Here is a 20972-nt window from a genome sequence, read left to right on the forward strand (position 1 = left end):
AGCGTTATCGTTCGACGAACCATCCGGATATCGATCTGCTTTACTGCCAGAGAAAATAGAGAAGAGTTCGTCGCTAATCCTAGCACACGGTATACATTCGCGTTGCACTGCAGGACTTTTACTCTCGAGAAAAAAGTCGAGCGAGTCTCGTAAACGAGCAATATTCCGTATCTATATGCATGTAGGTATGCATGTATGTATGCGTATATGTACGTGGACGGCAAGTTGCCACTCGAGGATCCATTTGAATATTTAAAGTTGCACAGCGCGACGCGCACGAAAACTTTGCCTTCCGTAAGAACACTCCTACACGTAAAAGATACCTATAGTGTATGTGTATCCGCATATGTGTAGATAATACGTACGAGTCCAAAGGAACGATCTTTCCGAATTTTTCATCGCTTGGTTCTAGCTATCGCATAGCAATTTTTCTCTCTCTCTCTTTAACCTTCTTCTTTTCTTCTATTTTACTTGTACATCCCATGAAACTCTCGTACTCCTTCTACCTTTCTTTCCATCTCTTTTAACTTCTTCCAACTTTCTTTCTTCTTGTCCATCATTCTTATATCATTCCAACGTGCAACGCTCCTCTCGCGTTATTTCCCTTCCTTCACGACAAACAAAAAAGCGTTTATTCGTCGCACGTCAGACTCTCGGACGTGTCCCTTTCTTTTCCTTTCTACTTTTCTATTCCCTTCGCCCTTCTTTTCTTTTCCCTCTTCATATGCTCCACCACTCGTCGCCTTTTTCTCATACGTTCTTACTCTCTTTTACTCTTTTATCCTCTCTCTCTCTCTCACACCCTCCCTTTTTTCTTTTCTTTCCATCTATCTCTGCGTGACTGATGAAACTCGTAGTCATATAGGTCGGATTCTTAGCGTGTACGAAAATTCTTATTCCCTAAACTTTCAGCTCTTCTTATTTACTGCTCGTTCCGCGAGTAAACGTAGACGATGTTAAAGAGGAAAAACTTTAGAAGGAAAAACCATCTCGATAAACGACATTAATTAAATTTCTTCGTGTAAATATCTTTGAACCAACGAGTAAGATATTCAGTTAAATTAATTAATAGAACAAATACATTCCTACCTTGGAAAATAAAATCGCGTAAAGTTGAGAAATTTGTCGAAAGAAGCCAGTATTTTAATTTCATTTCGAGAGATATAGATGAAAATGATGTAGCGGGAAAGCAATCAACGTAACTACTACGTGTAGTACGATACTGTAGTTAAAAGACTTTTCCTACGCGCGCGCGCGTGTTTCACCGGATGAGTCTCTCTGAGGCGTCATTTAACTTGTACGAACTCGTCAATTCTCGTTGAGAAGAGTGTAGGTGTATCATAGGCATGCAATAGTTCGTTCGTACATACACGCGTGTCATCCAACGCGCAACCAACGCGTTTCCCCATTTACGAACCGACGAGAAATTGACACTTTCACGAGTGATGTCGAAATTTCGGTTATTTTCGTTTCCACGCCAAATATTTCGCGATCTCGATACGTATACAAATATATACAGAACATTCACGCAGGAATACAACTCTCGACAGATTCTTTCAACGATATACACGTAACCGCTTCCCAAAACGTCGTCGCGTTTCCAAACAAATCGATAACAGCTTTCCCTTCGTCTTTTCTTCTTCTCTTTCTAAAAAGGATTCCTCTAACGTCGAACCAAATTTCACATTCCCTTTCTTTTTTATGTTACAGTTTGGACAGGCAACAACCATTCACTTTTCAGTTGGGCGTTGGTCAGGTGATTAAAGGATGGGATCAAGGTTTGTTAGACATGTGTGTGGGGGAGAAAAGGAAGTTGGTCATTCCCCCGGAACTTGGTTATGGTGATATCGGAGCCGGAAATGTTATACCTGGAGGTAAAATAATCATCCTATATATATATCAATGAGATTATTTTAATAAGCGATTAAAATATAATTGTAATTTTAAATGAAGAGCAATTTATTATTCGTTTATTCATGGATGGGGATATGATTTGGCCATTTGAAATTTTTCAATGTGAAAAAATATTTGAAAAATCCTTCATCGGTTAAATATGAATAAACGAAATCGGGAGAGACGTTACGACATGAACAGCTTACTGGATGCGAGGGGATCGTTAGGATCGAGATGGGAGTTCAAAATGCAATTGCATGAAAATCCAATAAAGCTTCGCCCGTTAAATGGGACACCGTTGTCCATGATCGTTTGTTCGAATTGACAGCAATGCACGCTTCGTTTATTTTTAAGATAGCCTCTCTCGTAAACGAACGGAGCTTCTCATTTTCTATACGTACCTATTTTATGATTCCTCCGAGAGGTCAAGAACATACCTTAAATTTACTTGATAAACTTCCTATATCTATATATATATATATATATATATAGATAAATCATCGAATGCTTCGATAACGTTCTATCGAAAATTCGTTTTAAATCAAAAACAAACCAAAATGAAATAAAAAGAACAAACCGGTAGGTTTATTGATTTATTTTTACACAAATACTTGGAACGATGCGAACACTCCATACGTTTGTTAATTCCGCTCGTTTGAGCGGGAAATAATTAAACGGCATATTTCATTAGTACCGCTTTAATCGCGACGGTCGATTCCATAATTAATAACGAAACGTGCATTAACCGAACGGCGACAGTTCGTTAGCTCTCAGCTAAATATTCCATTAACTTCTACCGAGATATTGACATTTTTATAGAAATCTATTAACGATAGATTTGATAGGAAAAATTGTACTCGTGTCTACCACCAAATTTTTACCGTCGTTCGTAATATGAACAATTATTTCATTTGTAATTAAATTAGAGAAAAATTCATTTTTAAAATTAATTTTTCGCGGGTGGTTATATTCATCTGCATTATCTAGGAAATATGAGTTACAATAATGGCGATAATAAGAGTTATCGGATATCAAATTTATAAACAAGAGTTACGGTCAATATTGACCACCACCGGCTAGCATAACATTGTACCATTTTTTCTCAAAATTGTTTCATACCGCTTGACTCTTTTCTCTCTTTTTTCTCCTGCTCTTTCTGTCCAACTCTTCACTTCACTAAGCTACTTCGATTTATTCTGCGCGTACGTGGACCCACATTTCTGTGTGTAAAGTCTCGCACGTGTACGTGCGAAAGGTGCAAAACGCGCAAAAAGAGTTAGGTTTTCGACGCGAGACAGAAGAATCGATAGCCCATAGAAATGATTTACGAGGATGCACTTGCTCGGAGGCAGGCTAAAGTGCCGTACATAACATTCTCAGCAAAGAAATCTCATAAAAAGTTTCTCTCAGTTGAATCACGACTTATGATCTTATTTTGATAAACAAATTATCTTATTTCTGTACTTTTTTTTTTTTTTTTTTTTTATTATTATTATTATTTTATCCTCCCTTTTCGTCATATAAACTTTACGATAGAGTTCACATAATTCAACGGGGTAGAGCTTTTGATTGCCAATCAACGATTAATTCGGAAGAAAAAACTTTAAAAGTATGAGAGTTGAATGAAATTTTAGTTGACATATGTACAAATGAATGGATGAACAAAAAAAAAAAAAAAAAGAAAACAACGAACTATTCGATAAATGTTCAACGTCGCGAATCGAAAACTCTGTTATACCTATCGGATATACCTATATGCATATACATACATATGTACGAGACTTTACATCGCGAATGGAAAAATTGCTGACAGCGACGTATTGGATTTTTATCGGATTTCGGCCAATCAGCGGGGTCGAGTCAGATGGAGCCTTCTCTGAAAACGACAAAAAGTAATGTAAAAGATATAACATTGGATTGTAATAAACATGTAACATTTGATATTACTTTCTTCGTCCTGTTCGTTAAATTAATCGAACGGCAGTTAGGATTGTTTATTATTAAGATCAAAAACCAGAGAAACGTTTAATTGCAGGTGCCACTTTAACGTTCGACGTTGAGCTCATCAACATCAGTGATTCGCCGCCAACCGCAAACGTCTTCAAAGAGATCGACGCTAACGACGATAAGCAACTCTCCCGCGAGGAGGTGAGAGCAATGGCAAGATCATTTGGATTTTTTTTCATTTGGGTGTTGGTTGACTAACAAATTGCTCGATCAATTCAAATTAATCAATCCTTTTTAACAAAACCCATCCGTTTTCTCGCAATGTTTTTTATTTCATTTTAAGACTTTGAACTTTTGTCAGTAATTATTAACATATAGGTATATATTTTGTTCATTAAGTTGATCCATTGATTGATACACAGGTCAGTGAATATCTAAAGAAACAAATGATCGAAGCGGAACAAGGTAATCCTGGTGACAACGAAGAAATGAAAAAGATGCTGGCCGATCACGACAAACTCGTCGAGGAGATTTTCCAGCACGAGGACAAAGATAGGAACGGTTTCATATCACACGAAGAATTTAGTGGGCCAAAACACGACGAGCTTTGAAGATTTTTTCATTGTTTTCATTTCTCGAGCAACAACGCGTCTCTTGCTCGTTCGTGGATAATTTTAAAGCTTCCAACGACTCTCCTCCCGAACGTCAACATCCTGTCTTCCTGAATGAATTTTTCCTCAATGATGACTTATCTTCGCGTATACGAGAAAGTCAAAGTGTAAATCATCATCAACAAAAAGAGAAAGCTGACAAAAAGTTTACGATCGGAACAAAGATGTTGTTTCGATTTTCTTCAAATTCCCAAAAATATTTTTCGCTCCGACGTAACGTCGCGACGCCTGAGACGAATTTAATCATCTAACCGTCTGAATACATTTTTGCTCGAGTGATCGCATTACGATATGCATATATACTTATGTGAATGAATAAAATAAATAAATATATATATATATATATATATATATATATATATGCGTGTACGCGTGCGTGTGAGTGAATGTACGCGCCTGTGAGTGATCAAAAGAAAGTGTCTTTTTTCTACACGATCGTAAATGTTTAGCATTAATTATATGGAACAGTAATAACGCAACAGTATATGGTATATCGAATCATGAACTACCGTAACTCTATCGTCGAAAGATATCCGCAAACTATCCACGTTTTTCTCTTCGTTACAAGTTATTATACTTTTTTTTTAATCGCATTTATCAGATGTTACGATTACGTTACGTCTTTTCTAATTACTTGAAAATTGATAATTAAAATCAAGTCATTAGAACGAAACATATAGGATATTAAATATATAAGCGTACAAATGAAAAACAACACTGTACCGTCTCGTCAATTATTACACGTCATATCTCTATATTATATACGTTGTACTTACAAACAAATTTGAAATATTTACCAATCAATTTCAAGTAGATAGAAAAGATTTGGAGGTAGCTCGATTTATATCGTAAAAGGAGCTTCCATCGTTTCTTATTGTAAAAGTTAGCGAAGATCGAAAGTGGATAGTTCGTGGAATCGTCTGACCTTCTCCTTTAAAGTTCTCTTCGATCCATTTTCAACAGTTAACAGCACATTATTCAATTCTTATTACACTTATCGCAAAAAAAAAAAATAGGGTAACAAATATCTCGAGAATGTGGAATATAATCGAACGTGACCATTAGGTTGCGAGGCCAAACCCCGTCGTCGCTATTATTATTATTATATTTTAATGAATATGTTTTTTATATTATTGCATTATATTGTATGTTGTTAAAGTTGGATGAAGGTTAATAATAATAAATCGTGTGTCTTGAGCACAATTTGTTATACACGGTTGTTATTCTTCTTGCGCTGATTCCTCTTGTTTTCTCTTGGCTGTTTCTAAAAATGAACGGAACATGGAAAAATGGAAGGTGTTAACTTACCTTATTCCCTTCGCGCGTGAATAAAATCGGAAATCAAAATGAACAAGAGAGATACAATATTTTTTCCTTTTTATTTGAAGAGAATCGTTTACGTGTTGAGAGTTACAGTAATTAATGCGTACCTACACGTACGAGACACGATAATGTAATTAACAATTAAATTAATTAAATTATTTCTATCACCCGATAAATCACACCGCTACAAATCTTCGTTGTAAAATTCGTATCGAAAAAAACGTATCGATTTCAAAAGAGGTTCTTTCTTCCTACTTTTCCACCAGGCACGCAACGAGGCACGAGATCACCCCTCTCAATTTTTTTTACCTTTTTATATGCTTTTTTGTTTATTCTTAATCGTTAAATTTATCCATCGACCATATAAGCGATTTACATCGTAGCTCTGACAAGAAAAAAATTGGAAAAACGTTGAACTAGCACAGGCACGAATAACTTACCCTGTTACGGCTATAACCAATGGCAGAAGAATATAAATACGATATTATATATATTCGAAGAATATTTTTCGTAAAAGTATCAATTAATATCGTTTATATCCGTCACCCTATCTTTCTTTTACCAAAAGCAAATCACTTTCGGGGGAATATGTATATAAATGATCTAAGAGCCATCATTTTTCGTTTCTTTTTTTGTTGTCATTCGAATAAATTGTAAAAGACAATTTTAAAAAAGACCTTTTCGTTTGTAAAATTTCACACTCGAAACTGCAGAGATTGATAATTCAACATACGTAAAATAAGTATGTATCGCGTGCGTGCGGTGGTTACGCGTTTGGAAATAATTTCCTAAAAAGTGATTCGATCTAACGCGACGACGTTAAATAAGTAACCGTACCGCACAAAATAAGAAAAGAATGGAAAAGAAAAAGCTAGGGAAAAAAAGACAAAAAAAAAAGAAAAAAGAAGAATAAAAGTTTATAAAAAACGAAAAATAAAGAGATAGAGAGAGAGAGATTTAAAAGACCGTTTGATATACGGGTATGATAGAGAGATTTGGCAAGAGTATGTGTGTCATCATAAAGATATAGTTAATTGAAAGCTATGCTCTGCGTGAAGGAGAGAGCTGGTTTCGTTCTTGTCATCCAGTTGTCGTCGTTCTTTTTCTTCTTTTCCTTTCCATTTCTTTCGAGCTTTGAGCCGCCAAGAATCTTCGTGAGAAACACGATTTGCATAGTAGTTTGCTCAGAGAGATCTTCCCCTCTCCCGCCACGCATGCTTCCTTCGAATAAGAAAATTTCCATGGGGGTTGGCTGGGAGAGAAAAGGGTGGATAATATCACAGTCAATAGCCCTTGATGTAGGCAGCGATGTGTTTCTTTTCCTCTTCCGAGAGACCGTTCTTCAACGTTCTACGCACTGAAAAAGAAATCCCTTCAAGATACTTCAAAACGCGTAACCTATACGTACGTACACAATTATACATATACATTGTACATATATACATTCATGTTAAGTAGAAAAAGTATTGCCATAATCCACAGTTTTTCGTTGGTTTCGTTGACAATTTTTGTCTATTTTTCCAACGTATTATTCAATTAAATGTTTCGTTATAATTATCATTTTGTTTAATTTTGTTGTCAAATTTTGTTTCAATTAGTGCAGATCATGTCAATATATTTTCTCTTAACAGATATATTCATTTGATTTGATTATTATCCATACAACTCTAATCGCCATGCTTCGTTTCTATTTCGCAGCATTCAATGAAGCTTAAAAAAAAAATAACATGCTAATTAATCGTCCGGTAAATGAATGAAAAATCGTTTCCGACGTGCTCGCATTATCCGCAAAGTATTCATAGTTGATATTTATTCTATAGACCAAAGGGAAAGATAATCGTCGTCGTAGGATGCGGAAGATATCTCGTTTCTTGCGAATCTTAATCAGAAGCAGTCATTATCCCCAAGGTGCAATCTTCGCTAAAAAGAGTTAAAAGCGAGGAAGGAAAAAAGCCGATTCGTGGCTCATTTAAATGTTAAATACGACGAAACGGAGAGTACGCGGCAGGATTCTCGCTTCTACCTCGTCTTTCAATGGAAAAGAAATCAAAAGAGAAGGAAATAGTCAAAGAGAGCGAGGAAAAAATAATAGGACAAAAAAAAAAAAAAGAAAAAGATAAGAAAAGAAAGTAAAAGCCTGAATGGTTTTAGCGAGGGAGAAAAATCCTAGAATGGCTATCGAGTGACTGGTTCTCCTTTTTCTTATAACGATTAATCCAATTTATTGGATCCTTTTTTGCCATTGTCCTCGCGTAAAAATATTTTCTTTGACGTTCTTAATCAATAAGGAGATATACCCGTAGAATTTATGGGTGGATAGAATCTCGTTCGGTTCTCGCCAAGTTATTTCGAGTAAAAGATAATATATGTAGTATATATGTATGTATGTATGTATGTATGTATGAGTGGACGCAACGAAAGAGTATCCACTTGAAAATTATCCGATTAAAATTAACTGCGATTTCTTTTTTATCTACCGGTAACACGGCATTTTTTTTTCTTTTTTATTTTTTTTTATATCGCTTTCGTTCCTCCGTCGCATTTTCCCCATCGAGTTTTAACAAAAGGAGATAAAACCGTAAGGTCCATTGTTCCGATAACAAGGTAGAAAAATAGAGTTCCTGGTAATAAAGTCGTTTTATCGACGAGCGCAGAGGGAACGTCGAGTTTTCTAAGATCGTCTAAAAGAAGACATCATTTGCTCCTCCTTCTCTTCCTCCTCCTCCTCTTACGATCGGTAAATCGAAGAGATTTACAGATTTTAATTATCAGCCAAACGAAAAGAACGTGTTTCTTTGAATAAGAAAAGAATTAAGTTAGAGAAGTTTACTTACGTATAGTTAATAAATTCAAATATAACAGATAAAAAACGTATCGATTCGCATGCCAAGCAAGAAACGAAAAACACAAAACAAAACAAAACAAAAAAATATTAACAGAAAGTAACGAACGGGGAAAAATTTAAAGGCGAGAAAAGGCGAACCTTTATGCGGCGAAAGGTGATTCCTTTTAGGGTTGATACCCTTCCGGCGTGGTGTTGTTCTCTCGTGTGCGCGATCGCTTCACTGTCGGGCAGAAAAAAAAGAAGGCAAGAACGCTAGGCCAGAATGTTAGCAACCGTCACCGGTAATGACTATTCAATTATTATCACCACACCCCCTTTAACTAAGAGAAGAACTCTTCCACCAGGAGTGCATCGATCATCTCGAAAAGCAGGGAAACGAGGGGAAAGGAGAATTTTTTTCGAATTTATTATATCGAGAAGGATTCTCTCTCTCTCTCTCTCTCTCTTTCGAAGGATGAAGAAGAAAAATTTAATACGTGTTTGCACTAACGATAACGCGAAAGAATGGTTCCCAGTCACGTTGCAGAGTACACGAGCTTTTCATAAATATATCAAGGAGGGGGAGAAAGAGAAAAAGAGAAAGAGAGAGAGAGAGAGAGAGAAGACGAACGATTCTCTACGGCCAATGAGCGGATTACACCGAGATTCGCGTACAAACTCCCCAACGAAGGATTATTCCCTACGTTCGATGTACTATCCTTATACCGATCGATTACAAAAAAGGGTACGCGAAAGGCTCTTTCGTTCGGCGCGTACCAACCGGAAAAAGCATCCGAGTCTTTCCATAATCCCCATACATTATGCAACGACATCGCTCCGGATCGTTCTTCTTATCGCTTACTCTCCTCCTTCATTCTCCCCGCTATTGTTTTTCCTCTTCTTCCCGATGCCATAGGTTCGCGAAACATCGTGAAAATCGAATAGAGATGCACTCTTCTAGATCATTTTTCTATTTAAAACTTTCGACTCATCGATGAGATAGACGATTATCAATGTTATTTAATAAAAGAATAATATTAACGGTACATCTCTATATCGTTAGTTTTTTTTTATTATACTATATAGATAAAGGAAAGGAGTGAAGATAAGAGAGAGAGAGATAGAGATAGAAAGAGATGTACATAGGATCAAATAACTGTGCCGTAAAGGTGCATGGAAACGCAGGGAAAGATCAAAAAGGGCGACGATTTTCCGTTGACACTCGAGTTTTGCCTGAACACTTCCACGTTTATCGATCGTTCCTCATTAGGTTTTATTGGGCCGTTGCCCCAATGAACCGTAAACAAAATTATAAATAAACGTGGAAGATAGATAAGAAAAAAAAAAAAAAAAAAAATAGAAAAAAATGTCACAGAGTGGAGGTGCAGGGTGCGGGGATCACACTTACAAGACTTACGATCGGCGTGTCTCGTCCTTTTACGTTCCCTTGGTGTTGTCCTCGTAGCTGGCGTCTTCGTTGCAGTCTTTACGAGGGATTCTAAAAGCTCGTCATCGCCGTCGGTGAGATTACCGTTAGTACCTTCGTCTCTTAGCAAAGGTCCCAGCGTAGTTCGTCCTAAGAGCAATCAAATGTTTTCCAACTTCAAAAACTTTATCTTTTCTCCGAGAGCGATTATTAAAATCTAGGTACACGTATTATAATAAACGTAACATCAAAACTAACAATATTATTACTCATTATTATAACAAGTATATTTTCGTAATTACGTTAAAAGGGATAATACTCTAAGCTAAAGCTGAAAAATTGGTTAAAATAATTCTAAATAAATCATTGAAACGCGATGTCGGGTTAACAAAGTCGAAAGACCGCGGCTATTTTTAAATCTTTTCTCTCGAGAACTAACTCTTTAAGACGTCAACATTTATCTGCTCTAACGACGGTACCAAGCTAAAGAGGTTTACGAAAATAAAGAGTCATTCTTGCTGTTTCTTCTTGTCTCCAAAGACGTAAACGTGAAAAGTATGTTCCTTTTATATAACGGTGTGTAAAGCTATGTATAAAATAATTCTTTTTTTAAAAAAAGATCAAAATGTTTTCTTTTAACTTTCGACGAGTTATCTTGCAATAGGTAAGTCAAGAAAATGTTAATATTAAGAAACGCCATCGTACTTTGGCAGTGAAATATTTTCGATAGGCTGTCGTTGAATATCTTTGTTTTAAAATATAAACGAAAGGAAAAAAAGATAAAGAACCGTTTGAGGCTTACCGTCCTTTCTTTGCCTTCGCCAGGGTAGCGTACCATGAATACTTTCAACGTCGGAAATGTCACTTCCGAGGAGTTGCCTCAGCTCGGCGTCCGCTCGATCCTCTTTCGTCCTAAACTTACCAACCTGAAGGAAAAAATAAAAAGAAAAAAAAAAGTAAAAGAAAATTGAACGGAAAATGAAAAAGTGTACGTTTAGTTTATATTCTCACCTCGGTGATCATCTTTCCTCTTGTCTTATTTCTCTCTCGATGATTGGCTTTTTTCTCGAGCTGTTGTATCACCCGTTCTCGGGTCGTTCTATACTCGAGAGCAAATTCCGATACTATCCTACAAAACTCGTTCGGTTTGGTGTCCTGTACTCTATGGAGCGGTATACCAAGCCAAAGTATAAACTTGTGAAATCGATTTATGATACGCCTATGTACGATACCCAGGACTATTATCCTTTCCGCGCAGTCAGCCAAAAAGTCGGACATCCTGAAATGTACGCAACGAAGCAACGGGAAGGATCAGAAATCGTCTGCGCTATTTTTGATACTTAAGTAACTATGTATGTATCAGGCAAATCATTTTCGATTTCGAAAAAGAAATTTATGAAAGAAGTTTCAAGAGAGAGAGAGAGAGAGAGATTAACCGAGCGAGCACGGAACCGAAAGTGAATTGCGGTTTTACTAAGGATGTCAAGGACGAGTGTTTTTCACGTGCAGCCAACCGATAAACTCGACGCCTTGCTGCTTCGTAAACGAAAGTGAAAAAACTTTGGGAAGAGGTATCTTCTACCTTAGTAGATATATATGAGAAAAGTGTAGATAAGAGCAATCCTGGATAAAGAAGAAAAAGAGAGAAAGGGAATGCAAGGGACAAGAAAAAATTGAAAAGGACAAAATGTAATAATGAACGTGTATATAGTTGGTCTACTCACTTGACTTTCATCATTGTCGAGCCATCGTGTTTGGCGATTAATTTCAAATGATCCCACGACGCCTTGCACTCGTTTTCGAGTTTGCCGATATTCGAGGCCAACTCGTCGAAGTCGATCTTTGAGGCCCGTGTCACTGCACCGATCTGAAATTTTGTTCAAACGAATTCTATTTTGTTGTCTTTTTCACTTTGACCTCCTGATTTTATTTTTTTCTCTTTTGCGCAAATATATAATATTTTAGAAATTTGTCTTTTGTGAATAACTCGATCGAAATTCGAATAAGTTCATTCAAAGCTTTTTAAGAAAAGAAGAACTATCGGAAACTTGGTATCGTGTAAATATCGCTCGATTACCCCATGCGCGAGCATGCAAAAGCAAACGCAAACTTTACTATTCTCTCCCTCTCTCCTTACCTCGGAATAGAGGTCCGTGGAATCCGGAAACTTTTCCATCACCATATAGCAGAGGTGATGAAGTAGCGAGTGCTTGTGAACAGTGTCCTTTACTTCAGGTACTTTGGCAAGGTATTCCAGTTGAAAGCCCTTCACCTGAAAAAGACAATAAAAAGGCATCGGTTTCTACTAGATATTCTTTGTATTCTCTTTCGTTCTCATCTATGCACTTTTAGTTATTTCCTTTGACATTGTTTGTTTTTTTCTTTTTTTGCATCGATCGAACGTTTAACAAAAGGGATAAAAGAAAATCCTTGGATTTTCTCTATCGTCATTATTAAAAAGTGCATAAGAAAGTTTGATTGCCATCGACGCCGTTATTGGAAGAGGAATTCGAATCGACTCTCGATGATTTTTACCGGACGAATTAAACGGATGTCATTTGGCCGGAGTTTAATACCCACCTCGTTTCCGTTGAGGAATATCCCTATCGAAAGGAGCGTGCTCAGAATCCCGCGAAAGGTTTTATTCACTCGCAGCGTCTCCATTCCCTGCTTGAGATCCATCAAAGGGTCCGCAATTTCCTGAAGTCACAAAGGTACGCGGTCGCGATTATCATCTTTTTTTTATTATTCTTTTTCTTTTTCTTTGACATCTTTTTCTTCTGATCGTAGTATTCAAATATAAATACATTTCTTTAATATCTGCCATTTAAAATAACATAATAATCGATGTTAATTTAAACTGAGAAACATAACTCGAATAAGCTGTTCGACATCGGCAAAGAAAAGAATTCGAAAGGGATTCTATCTCACGATCGATCCGAACACGCGTGCGAGAAAAACTAAAATTACGTGGTCGGTCAACTATTTGACGCTTCAACGCGCACAAATGCTTTCTACGAAGTTCACGGAAGTATGAACAAAATAGGTGTCGATAAGGAGGAGAGTACGTTCACCGAACGATTCTTTTCCTAAGACCACTACTGCTTGTATTTGTCGTCAACAGAATCAAATAACTATCCTCAAATGAAATTGTTAAATCTGCCGTAACATTCGATAGTTTTACAAATGTTGATACGTTATACTATTTGATAAATAATAAACGACTTTGACGTACAGATTATAGATTGAATCAGTGAACAAAAAAATGTCTACTCACCTTCTCAGAATTTTCAAAGTCCAACTTAAACGCCCAAAGCTTCAATCTCGCTGGCAATTCTGATATCGATGCCAAAGTGAGAAGGAACTGTTCTGCCGATCCCAAAGGAAGATCGGGATTCGCAGCCTGTGCCTCTTGTATCCTCGATCTTTCTTCTTCCGTCGGTAGCATCGTCAAGAGTTTCTATCGCGTAGAATACCGCAAAAAGGGAGATACGTGGACAAGGGAACGGGACGAACGAAAGAAACGAATAAATTGAAAATTAGACAAAATCAGAAGAAGAATTCAGAAAAACTAGAATTTGAGATACGTGACAAATTAATAATAAGGAGAACGATCGTTAAATCAAAATTTAATTGAACTTGTCTCACAGAAAATGGAAATGAACAAAAAGAAATTGAACTTGGGACAAGAATAAAGTGGATCGATCGAATCGAGTTTGTATAAATTGAGTTTCAAATAGAGAATAGTAATTCGGGTAATTTGGTAGTTTGGTGACGTGTCACAGATTGATAGAGAGGGCGACCTAAATAGAAAATGAAATCTTACCTCGATACCCTCTCTGTTCATAATAGTAGCATCCATCTTTAAAATGGCCGTTTTGATGGATCTCGGTGGTGGCAATTTCGTCATGCCGATATTGATCGCGTTTGATCTTTTGTGGTCGAGTACGATGATTTCTTTGTTCTTGTTCATTTCTTGCTGCTTCTATTCGATCAAACAGAAGACATAAACATTTGTTTAGAAAGAAAAACGATGACCGATTTGATTGCAGCTTGTAATTCGAATTTGTTAGTTCGATCGATCGATGAACTCGTAACGCGAAACGAGTTAGTAATGATTACACAATCAAAACCAAGAAAAAATATACGATTACATTGCAGCTGACATTAGTCGATAATGGACTATTTAATATAGAATGATGTATAGGTACTCTAATGAGAAAAGAAAGAAAGAATTTCTACTAAAAGTAAAGAATTTTAAATAGAAATGATCGTTTCAAGCAAAAGATTACGAAGCATTTTATAAAAGTTCTTACTCTATTCTTTATCTTTCTTTTCCTTTCCTTTTTCTTTTATGAAGCCAAAGTGCACTAAATTACGAGAAAGAACCGGATTAAAAAAAAAAATAAAAAAAGGGAAATTACTGGCAAATCTTTATCCGACGATGAGTAAAAATAAAATGAAAAGAAAAACGAAAGAATGATGTAAAATAAAACGTGCCAAGTCTTACATTGTTACCTTAAATAGTTAAATTCGTGAAGGAGATTGATCTCGCGTGAATGCAGGATACGAATATAGAAAATGTAAATGCACATAAAACGCTTGGAAATAATATAGAAGAAAAAAAAAGATTGGAGGAAGGAGGGGGAAAAGAAAATAAAATCGTTTGGTTAGAAAAGCCACACTTTAGAAAAGTTAAGAAATGAAGAGACTCACCTCCTGTCAAATTCCAGCATGCCATTTTGTTCATTTTTCGTGCGAGCACCAACAATATTGCAAAGAATACAAGAAGAGATTAGTCATTTTGCGGTAAACCGTCACCACCCAACCACCATCCGTCATAATTATCGTACGTGATTATTATCGTCACGCGATCTCGTTACAGCTAAAACTGGTACTATTTTCTTCAAGAGATCTCGAGACTTCTCTTATCGTACCAAATGTATGTACTGAGCGACGTTAAGTGCATTTTCGACATTTTACGTGGCAGAACGGATCGTACACACGTATTTGTGTGTGCTTCGCAAACCGGTTAATCTTCCAAAGGAATGAGACCGTTTAACGTATTTACGCTTCAAATTTCTTTAACTCGAACGTTCCAACTTAGTTCCCTTTTATACGTGTGTACTTACGCTCACAAAGAAAACATATACACCTATATATCGTATAAACGTGGTCCGGATGAGAAGCATTCAATTTTCTTTTCTTTTCACTTTCGACAATTTACTATTTAACTATTATAAGAAGAGAAGAAAGGTAATAACGATTATCTCAAAAATATCTATTTAAACAATTTCAAAAAAAAAAGAAAAAAACGACACTGATTCTTTTTTATTCACACCATCATCTGCTTCCCCTTTCGTGTTTTCTCTTTATTTCCACTATTTTTACTAAATTCTCATCAGACTCTCTGTATTGTGTTAATTATTACCGAGCTTCCGAGCGTGCGTATACGTTCAGAGATAGAAAAAAGAAATAATGCAGACGAAAAGCGAAAAGGAAAAAAGAAAAAGATAAAGATATAATGAGAAAAAAGAAAACAAATATAATGCAATTATTTTCGCGAATTTGCAACACCATGTAAAACGACGACGTTAAATTCGGTCTTTAGACAATTACACTTATAATTTGTCACGTGTCAGCGCAATTCCGTAGTAGATTTTCATTAGAATACCACAAAGCTAATTAACGATAGTTTAGCATTTCGATATGTTTTTTTTGTCCTGAATGAACGAAATAATTCGAGGCAAAGAGGAGAGATTCGTTAAAGCAAAGAAAAAGAAAGAAAGAGAAGGAAAAAAAAGATAATGGATCGTCCTTATTTCTTAATAGAAAAATATAATAAAAGTCGTCGGAGAAGTTTGCTTAGAATGCGACAAATTGTTTGTCCGATCGAATGAGTGGATCAATTATTATTTGAAATTTTGTAAGTAGGTGCTCTTACCTTGGTGATAAGATCCTTGGCTCTGCTCTCGAAGAGGTGTTCGAGTTTCTGCGTATCAATAGGCACTGGCGAGAGCTCGTCCCAAATCATTTTGTTCTTGTCCAATCTCGAGAGGATGATGGGATCGTCCCTGACCTCTTTCCAGAACAGCTTCACAGTCTTTTTGCTCTTTTTTATGGTCAAGGTCGAAGCCGGAGAGTTTAAAGGTGGACTTCTCAAAGGATTGCTCGGGTCGTTGTTCATCGATGATCTCATGGTGGATTTCAGATTGAGAGGCGAAAAAAGGGGCGGTGGAAGATGAGGTAAAGGTGGTGGTGGTTTGGCACTGGAACTCGGGGGCAACATCGAAGGAGGTGGAGCTGGTACCATCGGTGGTGGAGGCGGAGGAACGCCGTTCGTCACGTTTACCGGTCCCAAAACGTCGATTTCATCCTCCGAATTTAGATCCGTAAAGTCAAGGTCGCACAGAGCCAACGGTCTTTTCAACTTTTTCACGAGTTCCTCCCAGTGCAACTCATTCTCCGATTTCTTAACTTCCTGTACCTTGAGCAAATTCTCGCCTGTCGGCGATTTCAATACGTCGGCCTTGGACTTTGATTTGGCCAATCCCTCTTTAGCTTTCGAGATCAAGCCGCTCATATCTCCTATCCTGAAAGAGCGCAAACGAACGCGCGAACGAACGATAAAACTCGAAGATTCATCTTTATCTTGCGTAATTAATAATTAACGCTTTTAAGTCGTCTCTTACCTCGAAACCTTTTCATCGACGGGACTGCTCGTCGGTATGAGATTCTGTGCCGTTAATTTCTGCGTAAGATCTTTGACGGTACCTTCTCGTTTCAATTGTAAAACCACTCGACGATTCTCGTCGTCATCGGTGTTATTACCCTCATCGCACTCGACACCCTCATCGGGACTCTTACCGTACCAAGGCTTTTTCTCCTCCGAGTCGAGCTTGTTCGCGGCGTTCATTAGCGGTGTTAAATCCTTCCTGCTGTTCGTTCGGGAGAGTTTGTTAGACGGGGAATCGGTTTTCCTTTCGTACGACGTGCCATTCGGGTGATATCGCAAACCATTAGACGAGAAGGAACCTTCAATTCGATATATTATACGTTTGTAATAGGTTTGTCCAAAGACGGAATAAGAAAGGAAATGTTTGCAATATTTTGTGTACTACTCACTCTCCTGGTCGTCCGAATGGTCAACGGAAGCTCTCATATTCGCGGTAGCCTCTTGTTGCTCCCTGATAAAACTCCTTTGCCTCTCCGCTCGTTCTCTTCTACGTCTCAAAGCTGGTGTTACGCCAACGTCGACTGGAACACGCGACATATCATTTTCCTCCCTAATCTCTCTCGTCTAATGCATGACGTATAATGCATGAATCGTTTCTGGTAGGCGTAGAGATTCCTATTCTCGTCCGATTTCTTTCAATTATCTTAAACGATTCGATAATAACGAAGAAGAAATTCGAAATCTTTTGCGATCGAGATAGTTAGTTAATCAGCTAGGTCACCTTTGTTCTCCTTATAACTGCCATTGAGTTGAACTTCCCCGAGATGTCCTTGAGAACTTTGAGAGCTACTCGACTCGTCATCGTCATCGGGCAGACTCGAATTCAAAGTGTTGTTCAGGGAGCTAAGTCCCAAAGAATGGTTCGAGCGTGGACTTAAACGAGCGTTCAAGGACATCGAAAGCGGCGACGTGCCAGTCGAGTGCCTGCGGGACTTTCGACGCTCGTGAGAATCCACGAGAGACTTCCGGTTGCGTAGGGTTTTCCTGCGAAATTCAGTCAAACGACTTTCTGTAATTTACGATGTCGACGTTTATTTCGTTCGTTTAAAAGAAAAAAAAAAAGATAAGAATTAAACAAATCTAATTTGTATTCGTACAACAAATGCATACGCCTAAATAAATAATGAACTTGATGCACAATTGTATAGGAATTATGTCGAAAATAAATAAAAATGTTTCGTACCTGATATTGTCGTCGAGCTGTCGAATTGGCGATCCCCGGTCGTTGCCATCCTCGTGATGGAGTACAGCTTCGTAAATTTGAAACTGTCTAAGAAGATCGAGATCTGTTCCTTGTTTGGACATATATCTTTGAATAATACCCTCGATTCCTTGCTCCTCGAGACAATCCACTTGATCATAGTAAGTGTCTTGATCCGGAATACCGTTCAAACATTTATTAACTAAAGTCGTTGCGTATATTAGAAGTTCCGTGTCAGCGGCATCGTAATCCTTCAAAAGCTTCATTACGTTCGTCCACGGTATCATACCTCTTGATGTGTCTACCGAACGTACAGCCCGAACGAGCAACAAACTGTTGGTTTCCACGTACTCGACGAAGACCAGTAATAATTTCAGGGCCGTCTTTACAACCAACCGAAAACGACTTGCTATAAGGGTGTATAACCATTGTACCGTCTGACCGTGTTCTATCACGCCATTCATGCCATCCACGTAGAGCATCACCTGACCGAGGGCTGTTTGGATTAAACATTTCGCCTTTTTATAACCTTATCAATCTTTCTCCTAGTATATATTATTTGAAAACGGACTTTAAACAATTACGGCATTAGGCTGAGTGAAAAAATGAAAATCCTACCCTCCCTGAATCCCTTTTAAGCACGCGTCAAAGATTAATCGTGCTTTTTAATGGACATTGGAATATTTGGAATATTGAAATATTTTGTTTACGCGTATCGCTAAATCGTTTATATACAACGTTGATAGAATTTCGTATCTCTACGGATAAAATTTCATGAATTTCGAATAGAGCAGAATATTTTCTACATACGAGTACGTATGTGTGTTATTCCCATTGAACAAATTCTGATGTTAATTTTCGTTTAAAAAGTAACAAAACAAAATAAATTATTAAAAAGTAGAAACGCGTTTATAAAAGAGTCGTAAATTCGCAGTTTTGGAGAGATAAATTGAAACGAATTCGTTTCTAAAATGCAAGAATTATACATTAGAATCGTAGATAGGTACGATAATGACAATATAATCGTAAAACGATTGGAGAGAATTGAGCGAGAGACGCCGAAGTGGTGGGAGGATTGTATAGGACTGCATTAATCCGCTCGTTATCATTACGCAAAGCCATAAGTTACGCCGCAAAATCTAATTAAACGGTATGGACATAATATATGCAGGTATACACAGAGAGAGAGAAAAAGAGAGAGAGAGAGATAGCGAGGTCGTTGCAATCATCCGTTTTCCGAAGGTTCGTTTCTGCTTACCATACGATATTATACCACGACTATATTATAGTCGACAAACTAAAAGGGTGATGGTCGGTGCAGGAAACACGGTGCAGGTATAATAAATCGCGACGCACTCGCATCTAATTAGAGATTTGGTGAAAACGCGTTACGTCCATTAGTTTTTACACATAATAACGTGGAAACATTAAAGCTCTTGGTAAGCGCTGCTACATCGGTTTCTTGCAAAAATAATGTTACGCCAATCGCGCGACACGAAAGGCTATATCCTATAAAAAAGGTGAATCCGTTTTGTAATTTGCAATCCCGTTATCCGCGCTCGGTCAATAGAAAGCTGTTCGAGAGGACATCCAATCCAATCCCAATGTTATACGCAAAATCAAAATATCCCACGACGATTAGTTCTATTGCAATGTGGAAATAGAGAATTATTCAATAAATGAGATTAAATAGGAGACGTATAATGAGAAAAGAAAAAATTCACTGAGGTGTGAAATAAGCCTCGCCTTGCGCTTTTCAATGCTCGTAAGTTTCGGTGTCAAGTTCGTTTGCGTGCTGCCAAAAGACCCGCTTCCAACGATAGGTAACAACACATTTAATCGCTCGTTTGTTCTACGCGAGACTTAACTGCTACATAATTTAGGGAAACAGGTGTTTTACGTTTACCTATATTTCATTATCTCGCTTTATTATTGCGAGTAATGGAATCAATGATGTATAACGATCGATATTTCCAAAATGAAAAATCAATCTCTCCTTTCTTTAATTTTAAAACACTATCTTTAACTTTTCTATTTAAAATCATTTACAAGGATGTACATTAAATTAAGTTCCCATAATTACAGATTGCACATTAAAATCTTAAATGACATTTATTTTTCATTTTCTTCTATGTTTCGCAAATGCAAATAAAAGAAATGAAAAGTTCTTAAATATCTTAACACCAATCAACTGTATATACAATAATCTCGAGTCAAAAGGAAGAAAGAAAGTTTTGATAGGACATTTTGTTCTTCACATATTTAGTTTCAATCGTTTGCTCTCTTTCATTTATTAAATCGATGAATCGATCGACAGATCAAACACGACGTTCGGCGTTTCGCGAAACTTTGAAAGTAAGTTTAATGTGCCGCACGAAAGGCGATATCAAAGAGCGTATTCATATAGTTCGATACAAGGCGCATCGAACTTCCACCTTTTTACGAGTTTCGCATTGCGGTAAAGAAGTTTTTCTTCTTTGAAAAACTTTTCCATCCTCTTCCACGGTCGCGTTTATGCTCGGCGTGGAAAGGAACTTCATTCGGCAAAAAGATTTCTATTATTTTATCGACATTTATGATAATTCATTCGGGCTTACGGAATAACAAAGTCTACCTGTTCGTGCTTATATAAATATCGAACTATGAAAACTATCCGAGTAAAAGAACTAATGATTATTTTCGATAAATATCATTTTGGCCACGCGCCGAGATGTTCTCTCGAATTAAACAATAGTTATCCTCGACGTTACCTCGTTATTTATAAAGTATCGGCACATTTTTTTTCTTAAACCTACTCACCTCGTAGTATATAATTTTGATAATTCTGATCGGCCTCGCTGCCGACCTTGATGAGGCAAGCCAATCCATCGTTTTGCACGAACTCGTGCACCAGGTCTTTGTCCTCCTGCAAAATCAATTGTCTCGATGATAAATATGCATTATAAATATTT

The 20972-nt window shown here is 37.2% G+C and overlaps 2 protein-coding genes across 8 annotated transcripts in view; one reads left to right on the plus strand and one right to left on the minus strand.

Annotated features, from left to right (window-relative positions):
* LOC106783863 (FK506-binding protein 2) overlaps positions 1-5723 on the plus strand; it is a 28961-nt gene extending 23238 nt beyond the window's left edge. The window contains exons 2-4 of one of the 2 annotated variants that reach the window (XM_014742791.1): positions 1711-1874; positions 3929-4053; positions 4263-5723. In XM_014742791.1, the coding sequence (XP_014598277.1) occupies positions 1711-1874; positions 3929-4053; positions 4263-4451 (478 nt within the window). In that variant the 3' untranslated portion in view covers positions 4452-5723. The remainder of the gene's footprint in view (positions 1-1710; positions 1875-3928; positions 4054-4262) is intronic. The other variant, XM_014742799.1, reaches the window with a different exon arrangement.
* A 148-nt stretch (positions 5724-5871) lies between these two features.
* LOC106783831 (FH1/FH2 domain-containing protein 3) overlaps positions 5872-20972 on the minus strand; it is a 48183-nt gene continuing 33082 nt past the window's right edge. For 4 of the 6 annotated variants that reach the window (XM_014742748.1, XM_014742739.1, XM_014742756.1 and 1 more), the window contains 15 exons: positions 20821-20926; positions 18004-18517; positions 17542-17804; positions 17210-17341; positions 16777-17119; positions 16028-16677; positions 13911-14071; positions 13362-13544; positions 12665-12784; positions 12222-12356; positions 11809-11951; positions 11096-11363; positions 10887-11010; positions 10067-10234; positions 5872-7191 (listed from right to left, as the gene is read on the minus strand). In XM_014742748.1, coding sequence (XP_014598234.1) covers positions 7118-7191; positions 10067-10234; positions 10887-11010; positions 11096-11363; positions 11809-11951; positions 12222-12356; positions 12665-12784; positions 13362-13544; positions 13911-14071; positions 16028-16677; positions 16777-17119; positions 17210-17341; positions 17542-17804; positions 18004-18517; positions 20821-20926 — 3384 coding nt within the window. In that variant the 3' untranslated portion in view covers positions 5872-7117. Of the gene's footprint in view, positions 7192-8817; positions 8900-10066; positions 10235-10886; positions 11011-11095; positions 11364-11808; positions 11952-12221; positions 12357-12664; positions 12785-13361; positions 13545-13910; positions 14072-16027; positions 16678-16776; positions 17120-17209; positions 17342-17541; positions 17805-18003; positions 18518-20820; positions 20927-20972 lie in introns of all 6 variants that reach the window. The other 2 variants (XM_014742777.1, XM_014742770.1) reach the window with 2 other exon arrangements.

This window comes from Polistes canadensis, unplaced genomic scaffold (assembly GCF_001313835.1).
Source record: "Polistes canadensis isolate GaletaPanama2010 unplaced genomic scaffold, ASM131383v1 scaffold_1, whole genome shotgun sequence".
Lineage (NCBI taxonomy): Eukaryota > Metazoa > Arthropoda > Insecta > Hymenoptera > Vespidae > Polistes > Polistes canadensis.